The sequence below is a fragment of the Papilio polytes genome, unplaced genomic scaffold, assembly GCF_000836215.1.
Source record: "Papilio polytes unplaced genomic scaffold, Ppol_1.0 DF821289.1, whole genome shotgun sequence".
In the NCBI taxonomy this organism is placed as follows: Eukaryota; Metazoa; Arthropoda; class Insecta; order Lepidoptera; family Papilionidae; genus Papilio; species Papilio polytes.
Window position 1 is genome coordinate 2,915,488 of NW_013527915.1, and position 16,631 is coordinate 2,932,118.

The following is a 16,631-nucleotide window of genomic DNA, read 5'->3' on the forward strand; positions in this document are numbered from 1 at the left end:
TTATAAAACAATAAATAAAAACAGAATTCATAATTGTGCATACTCAACAATACACATATTTCTCTTTAATGGATTAATTTCTATGATTAATTTACTCACATAGGCATCACGGCAACAATTTGTGCAATAATTGTATGAATGTTGGACCACTTAGCCATCAATTCTTCTGGTGGTTGATCATCCCAATTTGTACCATCAACTGTAAATTGACAAATATTATGCAACATAAGTAAATGGTTTTTTTTCTTCTTTTACTAGTTTGTATAACTGCATGTTCTGTTTTTAGGAATCATTGAAAACCTGCGCTTCGGTGTTCACCGAGCACATGCCGAATGAATTCCTTTTAATTTTTTTTGAATAAACTGATTTCTTTCTTTCAAATATGATGGAATATTTATTTTAAAGTTATTGAAGTACATATTGCTGATAGAAGTTGACTATGGCTTAGACACTCTAACCTTAGGGTAGGCTCCGAACCCCTCAGTGGGGATGTATAGTGAGCTGGTGATGATAATGATATATTGCACAAGTTTTAGAAATGGTATTGCACAACTCTTCAATTTTATATGTAATGTTAGTAATGAAATATTAAATAAAAAACATACCTTTAAATAACTTAACCAAGTTAGTCATAACTCTAGGGCAATGGTATGTATGAGCAGTTACAAGATTAAGTACAAATCGACTGTACATTTCCACAAACTTCTCCCCTCTACCGGCCCACTCCACATTGCACAAAACATCAACGAAATGCTTCAGTTCCCTTCCAAGAAGAACGACGGAAGCTAAACAATCTTCTAGCAGTACTTGATAGTTGTCATCATTTATAGGAAATTCCTCTAATACTTTGACGAGATCATGGTATGGACCAACATTACTGTTCCTTGTGTAATTTACTAGAACTTGCTCTATTTGACCTTTTTTAAACGACAATTTCATCCGAGCCTGAGCATTTTGCCGGTCTAATGTTTTCCGCATCAAAGCGGCAACATTTTTCCGAGTTATCATTTCCATTATTTCTTAAGAGCTGCAGATACGTCCTTTAAATACGCAATAATTTCTGGCTGACGTAGCAATTCTGCTTTCTTGTGATTTAAAACTTCTCGTAAAACAGTACTGCTGTCTTCAACAGCTGAAGTACCTTGTGTGCTTTGTTCGAAACTTGTACTAGGTTTAGGGTAACTTATACTAGATTCTGATGTTTCAGCACTTCTTTTATCCTTTAAGTATGATTGTAACCTCTCCAGAACTATTTTACTATCACCTTCTTTCTTCTCTGTACTATAACCTTCTTTGGACATCGCACAATATTAATTTTACATCGTGTATTGGTTGTACACTAAAAAGCTAACTGATTAGAATATCGATAATAATCTTACAACGTTTTAGAAGGAAATTGATAGTAAATCACAATTTAGTAATTCTTTTAAAAACAACACGTGCCCAACTTATTGTGCGCGGAACTTTAAGAAAAATTTTAAAACTGGCTGACTGACAGATTGACAGATTTTGTCAAATGTCACGCAACAAAAATGCCACCTGTTTTACCAAAGAGTAAATAACCAGTTCTATTAAATGCGTAAACCGTTTTTGGATCTCGCTTTCTTCGAGAACACTTACTTTTAATGGTTTTAAGGGTATATAGAACATGAATCAAATAGTTTGAAAACATTTAATACCATTGAGGTGGTTTTGTAAATAAATCGGTAAATTACTGTCATCCTTCAAACAATCTGTTTTCCAAAGAACAACACTTATTATCAAATGTCTTATCTGTGGCGTTTCACAATTTCTCATTTTATTTTTCTCAATGAGTTTGGGAGGGGTACGGTGCGTGTGTACAACTAATTCCGGATTAATCGTTTATTTTATTTTATTATTGTCAGCGTGTACGATGTGTTATTGTGAAAATGTGTTAACCTGTTTAAATAGCGAGTAAGGTCACATACTCAGTTTCTCTCCAGTATTTGCAATAATCATGCAAAATGGCCAACGATTTGTGGTCATGTTACTGTTGTACAGAAGCACTGACATGTTGGTTGCGCTTAAAACTATCACCTGAGGAGATAGAGCAACGTTACAGAAGTAAAGAGATCGACAGAATATTGGAGAAGGACAAGCAGACTTTACGACGACAGGTCAAACTTTTGCTACTCGGTGCAGGTGAAAGCGGAAAATCAACATTCCTGAAACAGATGAGAATAATACACAGAGTTAAGTTTGAGCCGGAACTAGTGCGCGAATACCAACATGTGATTTATCAGAACATAGTGAAGGGTATACAAGTGCTAGTGGATGCGCGGGACAAACTCGCGATCCCGTGGGAAAATCCTAGGAACCTCGACATTGGGCAGCAAGCTTTGCACTTCAATAGTAGTGCTTCACTCGACAGTCTTCTGTTCATGCACTACGCGCCACACATACACTCCCTGTGGCTAGACAGAGCCATAAAAAGGGCATACGATAGGCGGAGAGAGTTCCAACTGGTGAGTGTCTGTCATGTTTGCAATCTAAACAATACTTGAGTAACACTTTTCTTTGTCTTATCTGTCCCAATATTTGTCTGAGTTTGTTTTTGATAAGCAATATTTACACACCATTATTGACGATTTTACATACACAGGTCTTATTGTTGCTTTAACTAAACACCAGTATAATAGTGAAGTTTGTACAACAAATATATTATTGCATACTTTTCTTGTATATGTAATTGCATTATGTTTTCAAATGATTTTTTTCAATATAATCCTCTCAAATTAGTAGTGTAAAATTTCATATAGTGCATAATTACTAACACCAAGTTATATTTTGATTTAGAAACTAAATTGACATATACTTTACTGGTATATGCCTTCAAGTGTTACATTCATTTTAAATAAAATTTTTGTTATTTGTAGACCATCCTTTGTGTTTGAAACAAAAACTTGTTTTTGTGTATTTGTGTGATGGATTGTTAATTAAAAGTAATAAAACAATGCAAATACATGCAATAATGCACACATTTTTTCATGCAGATTTATTGTTGAGAACACTGTCTGCTTGTAAATTTATTTTATTACAAGCTCGCTTGTGGCCTCCCCTGCATGAAATTATAAAAACTTCATTTTGTTTACATTTGTGAAATTGTCAATTGTTAAAAATAATCTTTGACATAAAATAACAATTACAGAATACCATGGCAACCTTGCTCCCTTAATGTTGTCAGTTTGTATTTTCTATTCCTTTCTCGCATGACAATTTTTTTCTAAATTTGGGAGTAAATCCTAAGTTTAATATGACAACATACAGACTAAAGCTTGTCGTAAGTGTAGGGCTTTTAAGAAAAAGGGATTGTTCAAAAGTATACTGTGATTGCTAACATCCTATATAAATAAGTAGTGTGTGTTTATGCTTTATTCTATTAATATAGAGTATAGATAGATATAGATGTGCCATGAAAATGGTAAAATAAGCCTGATGTAAAATAAACTAAATCAAACTGTTTCACAATATACTAGTATCTGATATATGTTGTAATTGTAAAGTTGTAAATGAGATAAATGTGATATTAATTATTATCATATAGCATTAGTCATAGCTTTATTTCATGTTACGACATGCTTCACTTATCAAGCTGTATGTTGATTCTAAGTACACTTGTGAACAGCAAGCAACTGTTTTCTAAGTAAAGTACACCCAAGACTAAGATTAATTAATTAGCAAATATAGGTTTCTAACTTTTGCACGCGACTTCTTCCACATGAAATTAAAATATAGCCTATGTTACAGTGAAATTACCTTTTTAAGTTGTTTTTGAGTTATTTCAATATATAAAAATGTGAATCTTTCCTCTTTGTAATATTAGTACATTTTGTATATTCAATATTCTTGATGCTGTTACCTAACATTTTTTTCATTTTTTGGTATTTCCCATATTCATAGTTTTTTTAAGCATGTTTCTAATTAATTACTTTTTTGTATTGACTTGTGGAATAAGTCCATTCGGCAACCGGGTTTTTGTTTGTTGCCCTATCTATCGAATGCTAAAACACCCATGTGCAAAATCATTTTTCGTATTTTCAAAAAGTGTTATTTGGTCGACAGTACATCTGTACTGAAATATATTTCACCAATAGAAACCTGATGTAACATGCAATTGCGTACTATAAGTTTCCCTGCCAACCCATTAAGTTGATAGTTAGAACTCATTCAATTATTTTATACTAATTATTACGGGTCGTGCGCTCATTAGCTTTGTTGTATCACACACCGACACGCCGTTGTTATTCCGTGCAGTATTTGTGAGACTTCCTTCGAAAACGGAAGTGTATTAGTGACGCTGTTTCGTCCATTCATAGCTCAATATAATGTCAATTTAAAAATTATTTACTTCACTTATTAGTCCGACAAACACTAGCTGATGCCCGCAAATCCGTTTGTCAACAAAAAACAATTAGTAGTCTTTGTGTTCTTGTAGATTATGTTTTACTATGCCAAATGTCGGCAATATCCCTTTAGTTGTTCAACAGACATGTAGAATCAAACATCCTTTCAAACTTTCCTGTTTAAAATATTAGTAAGATTAAAGTTTTCTGAATTCAATTTGCAAATCCATAAGCAACAGGTGTTGGGTTTAAACAATAATTATCAGCTGACTGTGGTCATTAAAATCCGGAAATGTTTTACGAATAAGTCTTAAATAGAACAAAGAATTGTTTTTGCTCTTGTACTATACAATATTTTTAACCATAAAAACATATGAAATGTTAAAAACGATTACAAGTGATCACACTTTTCCCTCGAGCAGTCGGTAGTCGTTCATACAACGGCCGATCACGATTTTTAATGTCTAATCTCTTCATAAACGTGTGTACTTTGAACCATATTGTGCAATGTATAGTTATGCATTCGTATCCGTTTATTTGTGCTTGTTCGTGTTATTTTTTTGTTGATAGCATTACTGTGTATTATAGTTTTTTGTACTGTATTACTGTATTTTTTATAGTTAACTATATTTTGCCCGCTACTTCGTGTGCTTCTTCTTCTTCTTTCTTCGTTCTTCCAAATTATGCTCTACATCTATGCCAAACATCGTTATCTGTTCAGCCGTTAAGGCAACAAACTCTAACCAACATCCATCCAAACTTTCGCATTTATAATATTAGCATGATTTCAATTCATTATTATATATGTGTAAAAAAGGTTTATCTCATAATTTACTTCAATAAATAGTTATAGTTCATATAACGATTCTATTTATAATGTAAGGATTACTTCTTTTTGGAATTAGATATTTAGCCTTCCGAGTTCTTAGTCGCTTCTTAAAATATTGTTTAAAATTTAGTCGTCTTTTAACAGTGCGATCTCTTTTATGTGTTTCAAAACACTTTAGTAAATTAGTTCTCCCGATGTTGACATTTTTCCGGATCTCGAGTCGAAATTGGTACACGGTTACGTTTATGGTAAAGCCGCGGCTTGCATGTGGTAATGTGCGTACAGCACGAATGCTAATTGCATTGCCCGACGCGATGACATGATTTTGCATCGCATATTTGTGGACAAAGAAATACTACGTCACCATAAGTGTGGTCAGGGTTGGCAATTTTATAACTAACTAGCTTTCGCCCGCGTGGGATTAAAAAAACAAGAGTAGCCTATGTGTTCTTCCAGACGTTTTATATCTATACCAAATATTAAGATCCGTTCAATCGTTTAGGCCACAAGTTTCGACATCCATTTATCTAAACTTTCTCATTTATAATATTAACAAGTTTTTAAGGCAATTAATAAATATAGTATGCATGTATCATTTATACTTCTTAAGGATTAAGCATTGGTAAATAAAAAATACCTGTGGTGTATAAAATTATGGCATTTTAATGCTAAAAAAGTGATGACGTTTTTAGTATTTTATGTTACTTAACGTCAAGATCGGATTAAAATGTTTCTTGTTAAAAGTTTTGAAAGTGGCAGCCCTAACTGTACGTAAACCACACGCCTATTGCAATGGTGTAAAATCCATATGCAAATATGTTTTGATACTAGATATAGAGATTTGAATTGGACGCGATCCATTCGTTGCTTGGCTATGAATAAAAAGCTTTTTACCATTGTAAACACTTTGTTGCAAAATACACCTAGACAATTTATTTATATGTTAACCTATCATCTTGCTAGAGTAGGACCATCACTATCTTTTATTGGTCAAGTAAACATTACATTATCTGGTATATCATTGATCTTTATAGTAAAATGGGTCATTCAATTGCCCAGCAACTGTCATGCTAGCATTATATCATAAACCTAATGTTTAACCACAAGATGTGTTGATCGGGCCACACGCAAGTTATATAATACTTAGGTATCCGGCATAGTTTACATCGTGCTCTCGATCTTGCTGCGGTGATTTTATGCTGGCATTTAAGTTATTTAATTGCCCGCCTTGGGCAATTTTGAATCGACTCCAGTTATAATGCAGCTTGCAAACCTACAGGTCGAAAGGACCGGAAATTTAAAATTATAGTGGTTGTAGGCGGGTACAACTTTGAACATTAAGGAATGTTAACATTTAAAATTTGAGTACTGAATGGTATAGGAATGATACTAGAACATAATCTCAATGTTTACAAATTATATAAAGTAAAAATTACTGTAAGCAAGAATAAGCCGAGTCTTTTTTTTTACATTTTATTTCAAGGGGATTCTCTATTCGTCTATAATGTTCGTTTTCTAGCTTTCCTTTCAAACAAAGTCCTTTAAAACATCTTTAAATGACACGATGTTGTTTTTAACTAAATCATACTTTAATTTGCAGTAAAGAAAAGAATAGAGTTATTCATTTTATATTGTTTTAAAGATATTCTAGATTCTTTTATTCAAACACTTTCAAATGTGCGTTATTTTTTTCACAGACTACATTGCTTATATATCTTTCCGACTTAAAATTATTGCATTTACATCTTATTTCGTTTCCCCTTTCATTTGAAACAAAAAATGCGTATTTCTTTAAACAGAAAGCATGGTGATTACGTAATCTATGATTTGAAAAATGAAAGTACATACTCGCAGCAACATCGGAACGGATGCGAAATTGCGTCAGACAGTTTACGTCTCGAATGCCTAGACCGTATATTTTTATCTTAATTAAGCTCAAATATAGGTGTGCAGGTTTCCAGGAACGAAGCGGCCGACCGTTTCGCTATTAGACAAGGTGTAGCTTCCGTGAATTTGTTTTTAAAAAAGGAGTTTATGCGCGATTATCTCGACCCGTGTTGTGTTGTACCCATTAGCGGTACCGGCACGCAATTAAGTGTCCACACTCATGTTTGCGTCGAATTTAAGAAAAAAACTAAAGAGATATTTAATTGGACCAATTCTTTACGCCGCTGGCATTGGTGAGCCGATTGAGGTTATTTGGGATAACAGTCTGGTTTCGTAAATTTTGTTTTCGATCCAGAAAAGCAGGTTTGCATATAAATGCTTTTAAAGTAAAGGAGTAATGTATAAATATGTAAAATGTCTTAAAATAATTACATTAATATACGTTTTGTAATATCATTATTAGAAAATTAACCACAAGAAACTTTTTTAATATACTTTCATTGTTAAAATATCAACGACGTTCGCAAGTCCTTTGTTATTTTTATTCCTTAGTCATAAAGAGTAAGTAATTTTCTTTGTTAAGAACACATTACTTTAAGCGTAGGTGACAAGTGTAATTTATACGTCTTTAGTATGGTTAGGAACGGGTAAAGTTGTATTGAAAAATAATAAGAGGTTTATTCTACTCGGGCAAGATATTGTAAAATCAAGAAATTTTACATAAGGAGGAATTATTGATTTTATTAAAGAATAAATGTTGATTAAACATCAATTAAATTATAAAGTAATATGACACCCATATCTGAAACTTTTATTAACTAACATAAATACAGAATTTAAATACAAATTGAAAATGTATCATTTATATATTCCATTCATTTATACTATTATAATAAAGCGTAAACACACACTTCTTTGATGCCAAAGATGTCAGCAATAACATCATATTTTTGAATAATTGTTTTTGTTAATAAAAAGCCCTAGACTTGCGTCACGCAATTTAGGTTATATATTTTAACGCCATTAAATTTAAGGGGTAAATATTTTGGATAAAAATAAGTTGCTGCCAACATCAAGGAAGCAAGGTTGTCATCATGTCATGTCATTTTGACATTTGTAATTGATAATTTGACAAATGTAAACAATAAAATAATTTCATGCACATGAAGTCGCACGGGAACAGCTAGTAGTGAATATTTTCTTTATTGTATTCTATATTTACGCTTTGTTAAGTGAACAAATCGACGTTCCGCGACGTCTGACCATCCATTTGTATCAAGTTGAACGACGATTCATAACTCCTATATAAGAATTCTCGATACATTGGACCAGTTAAAAGTTCATACTTGTAACATGTAATTGACGTGACGGAGGAGTCAGCTGATTCCTTTTAATCCTTAAGTTCGTAATAAATGTTCTTAGAAAAGACTAAGTACGAATAAAAACTGTTATCTCAGCGTTTATAATTTGAGCAATAGTGAATAAGATGAATGGAAACTTCAAAAGAGCGCTGTTATTAAAAATTGTACGTAACAGCGCTAAGTGTACTAATGCGGATGTACCTCGTAATATGAATGGCCCGGCACAGATCTTGTAGGAGATCGCGTCGAAAGTGATTCACTATTATTAGGGATGATCATACGTCTTAAAACATCGATATATCGTTATCGATTATGTTGACTACCAAAATATGGAAAATCATGGAAAAAATCGATGATTTTTATCTTGGAGGAGACACTGACGACAAATATGATGATTGTTGATTGTATAAAAAAATGATTGACTCGTCATTTGTCTTTAAGCATTGACAATTGTTAATGGGCGTCAATTAAAGATATGATAACAATTATACACCTAGAGGCAAATAAATGACTTGATTTGAAAATTATCGACATTATCATCGTTGCATTTGCAATGATACATCACTATTTGAAGCGCTTGATCATAAAATCTGTATAAACTGGCGACTTTTAAAAATAAGCTACACCGGTGCACTATTAAAATGCCTAGGTCGTAACGCGTCATAGGTGAACGAGACCTGGAACCGGTTTTTGACGCGAAAACGAAAAGGTTGACAAGGCGGAGTTTTTTTTATTGTGACTCATTAACACTAATTGTGTTTGGCCAGATTGGATTACAATAAGAGCTCGGAGATGTTTTTTTTTAATATGCCTGTGACCTTAATTGGTAAATGACTTCGTGATGGAGTTACGGTATATTTTTTTTTCGAAGTTAGAAACAAGAATCTATGAGTTTTTCGTTACAGTGTGCAGAATTTGAATACTCAACTATCGTGTAATAATTGGGTCAGTTCGCAAGAATTGCAGTAAGTTTTAAGATGAGGAACGAGTCAAATGATAGATCAAGAAATAATTTTAGTTTAGTATTGTATTCTGAAAGTAAGGCATCCAATTAATTTGTCCGTGCCTTGTTCGAATCATTTGCGTGACTTGCGTCTGTCTGATTGACAGTAACAATAGACGATCTCTGGTTTAAACTCATCAAAGGTATTTCGACCTTGCTTGACCTTGAGTGACTGCCATTATTATTGGGTCATCTGTTGGTATCACTGTTTAGTATTTTTTTAATAAATAAAAATATATTTATTGAACTCAGAAATTATCTTAATGCATGTGTGAGTTATTTAGAAGACGATGGTGCTAATTGTGTCCGACGGTCCTATTTGAGTGTTCTCTCCGGGATGTTGATTGAATTACTGCACGCCTTGCCCTACGTTGGTCATCTTATAATGCACTTAATTCTCCCAGATAGCACTCTAATCCAAGTTTATACGTGATAATACCGTTGGGAGTATTATCTTGGCATTTTTTTATTTAGTCTTTGCTTGCATTTATTTGCTACATGAAACTTAGTATTATGGCTTATTTTACGATGTTTCCAAGGTCACATTGATAGCTATAGTATTCATAAACCTTTCATAGAATTACTTCCATTACATGCAGACTGTAAAGTACATATTAAAGTTTACTGTGATATTTGCTTAGTTTTTGTAGTAAATTTTTAGTTTAACAACAACCAGCAAACTTTGGTATAGCTCGGTGTAGTACCAACTTTACTCATTAACGTATCCAAAATTGCTTGGTTAAGTGGATATTGTGTTTGAATTCGAAACCTTAGCCGTTATTAGGGTTCAATTAGGGCTATTAGCATACAGCTAGCAGGCTGTGGGGTGTGCGGGGTGAGCGGACTGAAGGCGTGGCGCTGCTGGTAAACTGGAGCGTTCCCATTTCCTAACAATGGCATTGTAGATGTTTATCACTTTTGTATTTGCGTGAGTTTACGCACACTTATTTACGGTACATAGCTGTTTGACTCGTAGTATTTTTCTAAAATTCTTTATTTGCAGTACTGCTGATAGGGTTTAATTCTGACTGTCGGAGCGTCTGTAGGGGGCTTGAGGCAAAAGTTGCGTGATTTTCGATTAAAGCGATAGTTAATCCCAAACAGAAATCTTTGGTCTTTCTGCATTAAGGCTCTAAATGAACCAATGAGCTTATAGTATTAGAAAAAATAATTAAACTTGGCTCATAGGAATGGTGAGCGATTGCCAGTGCCTATTACTATTTAAAGTTAGTATTTATTTATCGCTTTGTTTATTTCCGTACTGATTGAGTTGTTAATGTGTTGCGTCTGGAAATAGTCCAATTATGTTCAGAGATACATCTAACAGAGAACTAGGGTTCGATGAAATGGGAAGGTATTGTCTCGTGTGTACTTTTTTTAAAAATAGAATGAAGATTATGCAGTTTATTCCTGGGATCATAGCATTCCTATCGTGTTTTGATTATTTTAAATGGTTCATAGCTACATTTGTGCAATTATATTGTCACATGAATGGTAATTGTAATTTTATTAGTGTTTCTGACTGTCCCATTTGATGTAAAAAGTAAATGCTTGTAACTATCGGCTAAATATTGAAACGAATTTACGCTTCGTAAACGTCGTTTACAATCTGGTAGACGTCAGAATTTGAAAGGAAATTAGAGTTTAAGTGTGGCTTAAGTTACCATTTAAGATGCTGTTAAATTTAAATGACGTTTCAGTGTTCGGCCTGAGGTAATCGTACTAAAGACGCTAGACGAGTGATTTGTTAGGATAGGTCGTCAGACAGTAATTAAGATTTTAGAACGGTGTTCCACTTAGATTCTAGATGGATTTAAATGTACCGTGACGTCATCGACACCTACACCCGATGTTCATCACGAACAGATGTTAACAACGGCCGCTTTAATTTGCACTACACTCGGAATTCGGTTACCGGTCGAAACAAGCTTGTCTTTAAGTATAGGAAAAGTAACCTTATTAAGAAATTCTCGCGCTATAGATGTACTGATATAACGTACCTCTTGTTAATAAAAATAAAATTATAAATTGTTTATAATTATATGATAAGGTTTTATTCAGAATTCTTATTAATAATTACAATGAAGGCGGGAGAAAACTGTCTTCGTTTTGTAGTAATGATGTATACGCAATAGCCTTCCTAGTTATGTAAAAAGAGGTTTCTACTTTATCTTTGTGATAAATATAGTAAATAAGACATTTCCGCTTCGTGGCAGTTTGCATTAAGTTTACACGTTGTGCCTTCGTTATCGCAAGGTGACAGTAATAATGCTGGAATGTGGAATTTTCTGTAATTTACTTATACGCGGTAAAATGTTGAATTTAACCGCGTCACTCTGCCAACTTAATACTCTGTACACATGTAAACTGTCGTGTACTCATAATACTATTTGTTATAAAAACAACAAAAACCTAATACATAGCTTACTGTACACTTAAAACAATCCGAGGAAAAATGTTAATCGAATTACGTTTTACTCTACTAAATCTCTCGATTAAGGAATTGGCATATGGAAAAATTACATATTCCCAAAACATATCTTCGTAACTGCCAGCTAATAAGCGATATATGTTATCTTTCTAAATACGTAAGGTTATATCTTTCATGCAGACAGTGTTACTGTTCTCTGCTGACCCCACATCTGCTGGACCATTGTTTATAATCCTACATATCGTAGTGAAAACAATGCCTCATTGAGAATGCTTTCGCGATAACATATATTTATGTCGTCAATGGGCCTTATTGTATATATTTCAATTGGTAAAGCTTTCGCTATATTATATTCGAAATATAGAAATACATGAATAAATGGCTTATTGGAAATAATTATGAATATCACATTTGAAGATTACAGATAAAAAATCCGTCGAAAGACAAAGGATATTTGTAGAAGTTCAATAGAACATAACAGTTTGCATTTTTGTCGTATAATAATTATGAGGAAATAGTTCGCATCTGTATAAATAAAAACAATGTAATTCGGGATCAACGCGCGACCGACGCCTTATAAAGCATGATTAAATAAGACATCCAAATACGATTTTAAAGCTGTTCAGACCTTGTATTTTATAGTTGAAGAGGCGAGAGGAGCAGGTGCACTGTACGTAGTTCTTACACCTTATTTGTGCGGGGTGAAGGAACTCGCCACCGGCGTTGGTCCTCCTGTATATTTATGTTACTAGTGTTGATGTATGTGGGTACGCCAGATTGATTTCTTCTATAATATATGTCTTAATTATGTTATGGTCAGAAAATGTCTGTAACATATGTTGCCTCTTAAATTACTTTTGTGTCGGACAAAGCAATCGCTAACTTTACTAAAAGAGACATATAGATTTTATCTAAACTTCTATACTAATATAATAAAGCGTAAACACACACTACTTTGTGACGTTGGATGTCAGCAATCACAGCATTTTTTTAAATAATTCTTTCTTTATTAATAAGCCCTACACTTACGGTACGCTTAAGGCTATATGTTTTCACGCTGTTAATCTAAGGGGGTAAATAAATTGGAAAAAAACCTTAATGTGGGAAAGGGACCATAAACTACAATCTGCCAATTAAGGAAGCAAGGTTTCCATGGTATCGGTAATTGTTATCAAATGTCAAAGGCTTTCGGTGTCATTTGTGCATTTGAACAGCCAGTGTAGATTAAAATTTAAAATATTGAGCTGTGGCAAGCTTGTCTGTTTATTTTGGAATGTTTTTTTTATATGTAATTAAGTCCGTCTTTAATTACCATCGCAGTGTTATAAATTAACATTTCTGTATAAAGATATGTGATCTAAAATTCTACATGATTAAAATATTCTCAGTACATTCTATTGAAACTGAGTTACAAGTATGCTTTCATCGCGAGTGGAGTGTACTCTTGAGACACAGGTGTGAACCGCGCCTTACAAATGGGCACAGCCTATGATTGTGCACGTCGCGGTTAGATGTGTACCTATGTATTTAGCATTTATTGTACGTCTGTGTGTAATTTCACGGCAACATGTCTGTTATTATGTACAAAAATATTTTCCCCTATACAGCGATGTCACGGAAATTCATACTTCTATACTTATACTTACTAATATCATAAAGCGGAAACCCACAATACTTTGTGGCGTAGGATATCAGCAATCATCATATTTTTGAATAATTCTTTATTTAATAAAAAGCCCTACACTTACGACACGCTTTAGGCTATATATTTTCACTCTAACATAGGGGTAAATAAATTGGAAAAACCTTCATGTGGGAAAGGGACCATAATTTACAATCTGCCAACATCGAGATTGCCGTGGTACGGTAATTGGTACTCAATTTTAAAGGTCTTTATTGTCATTTTAGCATTTAAATTTTGACATTTGTCATTGAAACACACGAAAGATGAATTCGCACGGGAACAGCTAGTGTAAAATAGAGATGAACGAAAATGATTTTTAACTCTTCTTGGAAAATTAATGAGTAAAATGTGCATAAATCTTGAATATCACACTATCTACAGTTTTATGCTGCTTCGTAAATGAAATATATCATTAAAAGTCAACGAAATTACTTGAAATGTAACATATAAGGCGAGTATCGGACGCCCCATGCCCCAGTCGCTGACTTGTTTTCTGCTATGTGTAACACTGCACGTCATAAAAATACTTTCAGACTTTCCATCATAATACTCATGCTATACAGAATTTTATCGTATGTTTCTTATTATCGAAGCATATTTACCTTTTCATAAATTAACCAGCGATGCCGTGCGTTTGTGCTAAATTAGGTTGATTTTTTTGTCTTTCTATGTAACAACGGTATTTTTTTCACAAAAGCAAATACAGAGTAGTATGACGCACGTGAGCAATTGGTCGTCAGTTGTATCTAGGTCGATTGATCCATGTTTGCGAAGCATTTGTGATTAGACCGAGGTCCTTCGTGACCGGTTAATGTGGTCAGTTATAGTGATTTTACAGGCCTTAATTGATAGGTAGAGTAACGGTAAAACACTATGTTAAAATTGGGCATAGACAAAAAAAGGAATAGAATGAAACCTCATTCGTAAAAATCGGTTCTGTCGTTTAATGTGAAGGAATCCACAATAGAATTTTTGAATTTTGAATCCTATGGAAGCTATATTTTATCAACAAAATCGGTGTTAGCTATCTAAAAGTCTAGTTTTCTGCATTTAGAACAAAATTAATATCTTTGTCTATACTAATATTAAAAAGATAATTGTTTTTGTATTTTTGTATGTATTCGATTCACGCAAAAACTACTAGGCCGGTTTTAAAAATTCTTTCGCCATTTGAAAAGTAATTTATCTGTGAGTGACATAGGCTATATTTTTATTTTCACGCGGGCGAAGTCGTGAGCAACAGCTAGTAAGTTATAAAATGATTTATTTGGCAATTATTTATTAATCGCCATATGTCAATAAAATAATGTATCAAAACAGAATGGCAAATAACTGTACAAGGGGCTGGCTGCTCACTGATAAGGACAAAGTGCTTTTGAATTAGTTATAAGTTTATGATTACTTGTCAGAAAGGTGACCTAATAAAGATTATTTCTACCTATAGCTGTATTAGATTGTCTAGATATAAATTATATTTTTATGCTACATACGTTTTGGTACCGCACTTTGAAAGGCACATTAATTTCCCTTTCTATGCGTCTCCTCCAGCGTCAAATACTTCTCATTTTTTTCTTATAAGAAAAATAGTGGGATGAAAAAGTGACTCCGGTCCGGTCTTTCGGATAGAAATAAAAATTGAAAACAAACTTAAATAATTAACTATTAGCTTTTCTCCGAGACTCGAATTAAAAAAAAAACAAAAGTAAGTAGCCTATGTGTTCTTCCAGGCTATACTCTACAACTAAGCCAAATTTTATCGAGATCCGTTCAACTGTTTAGGCTACAAACTCTAACAAACATCCATCTAAACTTTCGCATTAATAATATTAGTTAGATTTCTATCCTTATTATGCTAGTATGAACTTTGTAAATTGTAATCCAATGGTAGTACCGTGATAGGTTACCAAGTGAGAACACAAGCGTGCTCTGTGCCTGCATTAGCGCTAAGTGAACGCGGCGCCGGCTTCCGCGCGACCTATCGACTATGTGCTATAGAAAGCTCTTGTACCACCGATAAAATGCACTCTGGCAATTATTTGTGAGAAAAAAAAAGATAAGAAAGTCGCGTTGAGAATTAATCATACTTAGTCGTTGTGTGGTAAGACTGGTAATCATCACGTATAGGTGGATATCTATATTAATATTAAAAAGATATTTTTGTTTGCATAGAAAAAACTCAAAACTACTGGACCAATTGAAAAAAAATATTCACTATTAGAAATGCAATTTATCTGTGCGTAACATAGGCTACTTTTTAATCTCACGAGGACGAGATTGCGACAAAAACTAGTCATAAATAAAGATCATAATAACGTCTATATTGTTAAACTGACAACTTTATCATTTTGTTTTTTACTTTCAAAGATAGTATTGAATTTTGTTTTGTATGTCAAAAGGTATCCACGAATGACTATAATACATGGATATCATGCAATGGCTATCCTGTAATAGTGAGTACAGTTTAAGGTATTACGACATGGAGCGCTTCAAATTGGTTATTTACTGAGCAATCGTAAGACGGATCTCACGTGTAAACATATTGAGAGCAAACGGCTGCAGCGCTGGATATAGGAGCAAAGTTGCAGATGTACAGTACATAAACACAGAAAACAGGAACCGCATATGTAAATTTATAAATGAGTTATATTAATTGTAAATAGACGTCCGAGTTGGTTTTTATATACGAGGCCTTGCATGTAATTATGAATATGCATTCGTATGAATTTAATGACGTTTTTTTACTTGCACTATGAAGGCAAATTAACTATTGCTTAATTTGAATTCGGTTTTATATTCATTTCCAGATATAACATTCGAACACAAAGGAATACATGTTAGTTAGTTATGTGGAAACTGTTCTCGCCCTATGTATTCTAATAATATTGCTTTGTAAATTGCTCGTAATTTATTAAATATTTTTATATTAACCATTGTCTACACCTCTGGGGTACCGACGTGAATTGTTGTTGATTTGCTTATTGACCGTATCTAATTGTATATTGCAGAGTGACTCCGTGAGTTATTTCTTCAGCGACCTGGAGCGCATCGCGCGGCCGGACTACGTGCCTTCAC

At 33.5% G+C, this 16,631-nt stretch overlaps 2 protein-coding genes across 2 annotated transcripts in view; one reads left to right on the forward strand and one right to left on the reverse strand.

The window, feature by feature from the left end:
• Window positions 1-1,486, reverse strand: part of LOC106109419 (RNA polymerase I-specific transcription initiation factor RRN3) — a 6,912-nt gene extending 5,426 nt beyond the window's left edge. Inside the window, exons 1-2 of the mRNA XM_013290918.1 lie at window positions 606-1,486; window positions 100-199 (exon numbers count right to left, since the gene is read on the reverse strand). Coding sequence (XP_013146372.1) covers window positions 100-199; window positions 606-1,014 — 509 coding nt within the window. The 5' untranslated portion in view covers window positions 1,015-1,486. The remainder of the gene's footprint in view (window positions 1-99; window positions 200-605) is intronic.
• Window positions 1,487-1,795: 309 nt separating this feature from the next.
• Window positions 1,796-16,631, forward strand: part of LOC106109104 (guanine nucleotide-binding protein subunit alpha homolog) — a 19,785-nt gene continuing 4,949 nt past the window's right edge. Inside the window, exons 1-2 of the mRNA XM_013290506.1 lie at window positions 1,796-2,486; window positions 16,565-16,630. Coding sequence (XP_013145960.1) covers window positions 1,986-2,486; window positions 16,565-16,630 — 567 coding nt within the window. The 5' untranslated portion in view covers window positions 1,796-1,985. The remainder of the gene's footprint in view (window positions 2,487-16,564; window position 16,631) is intronic.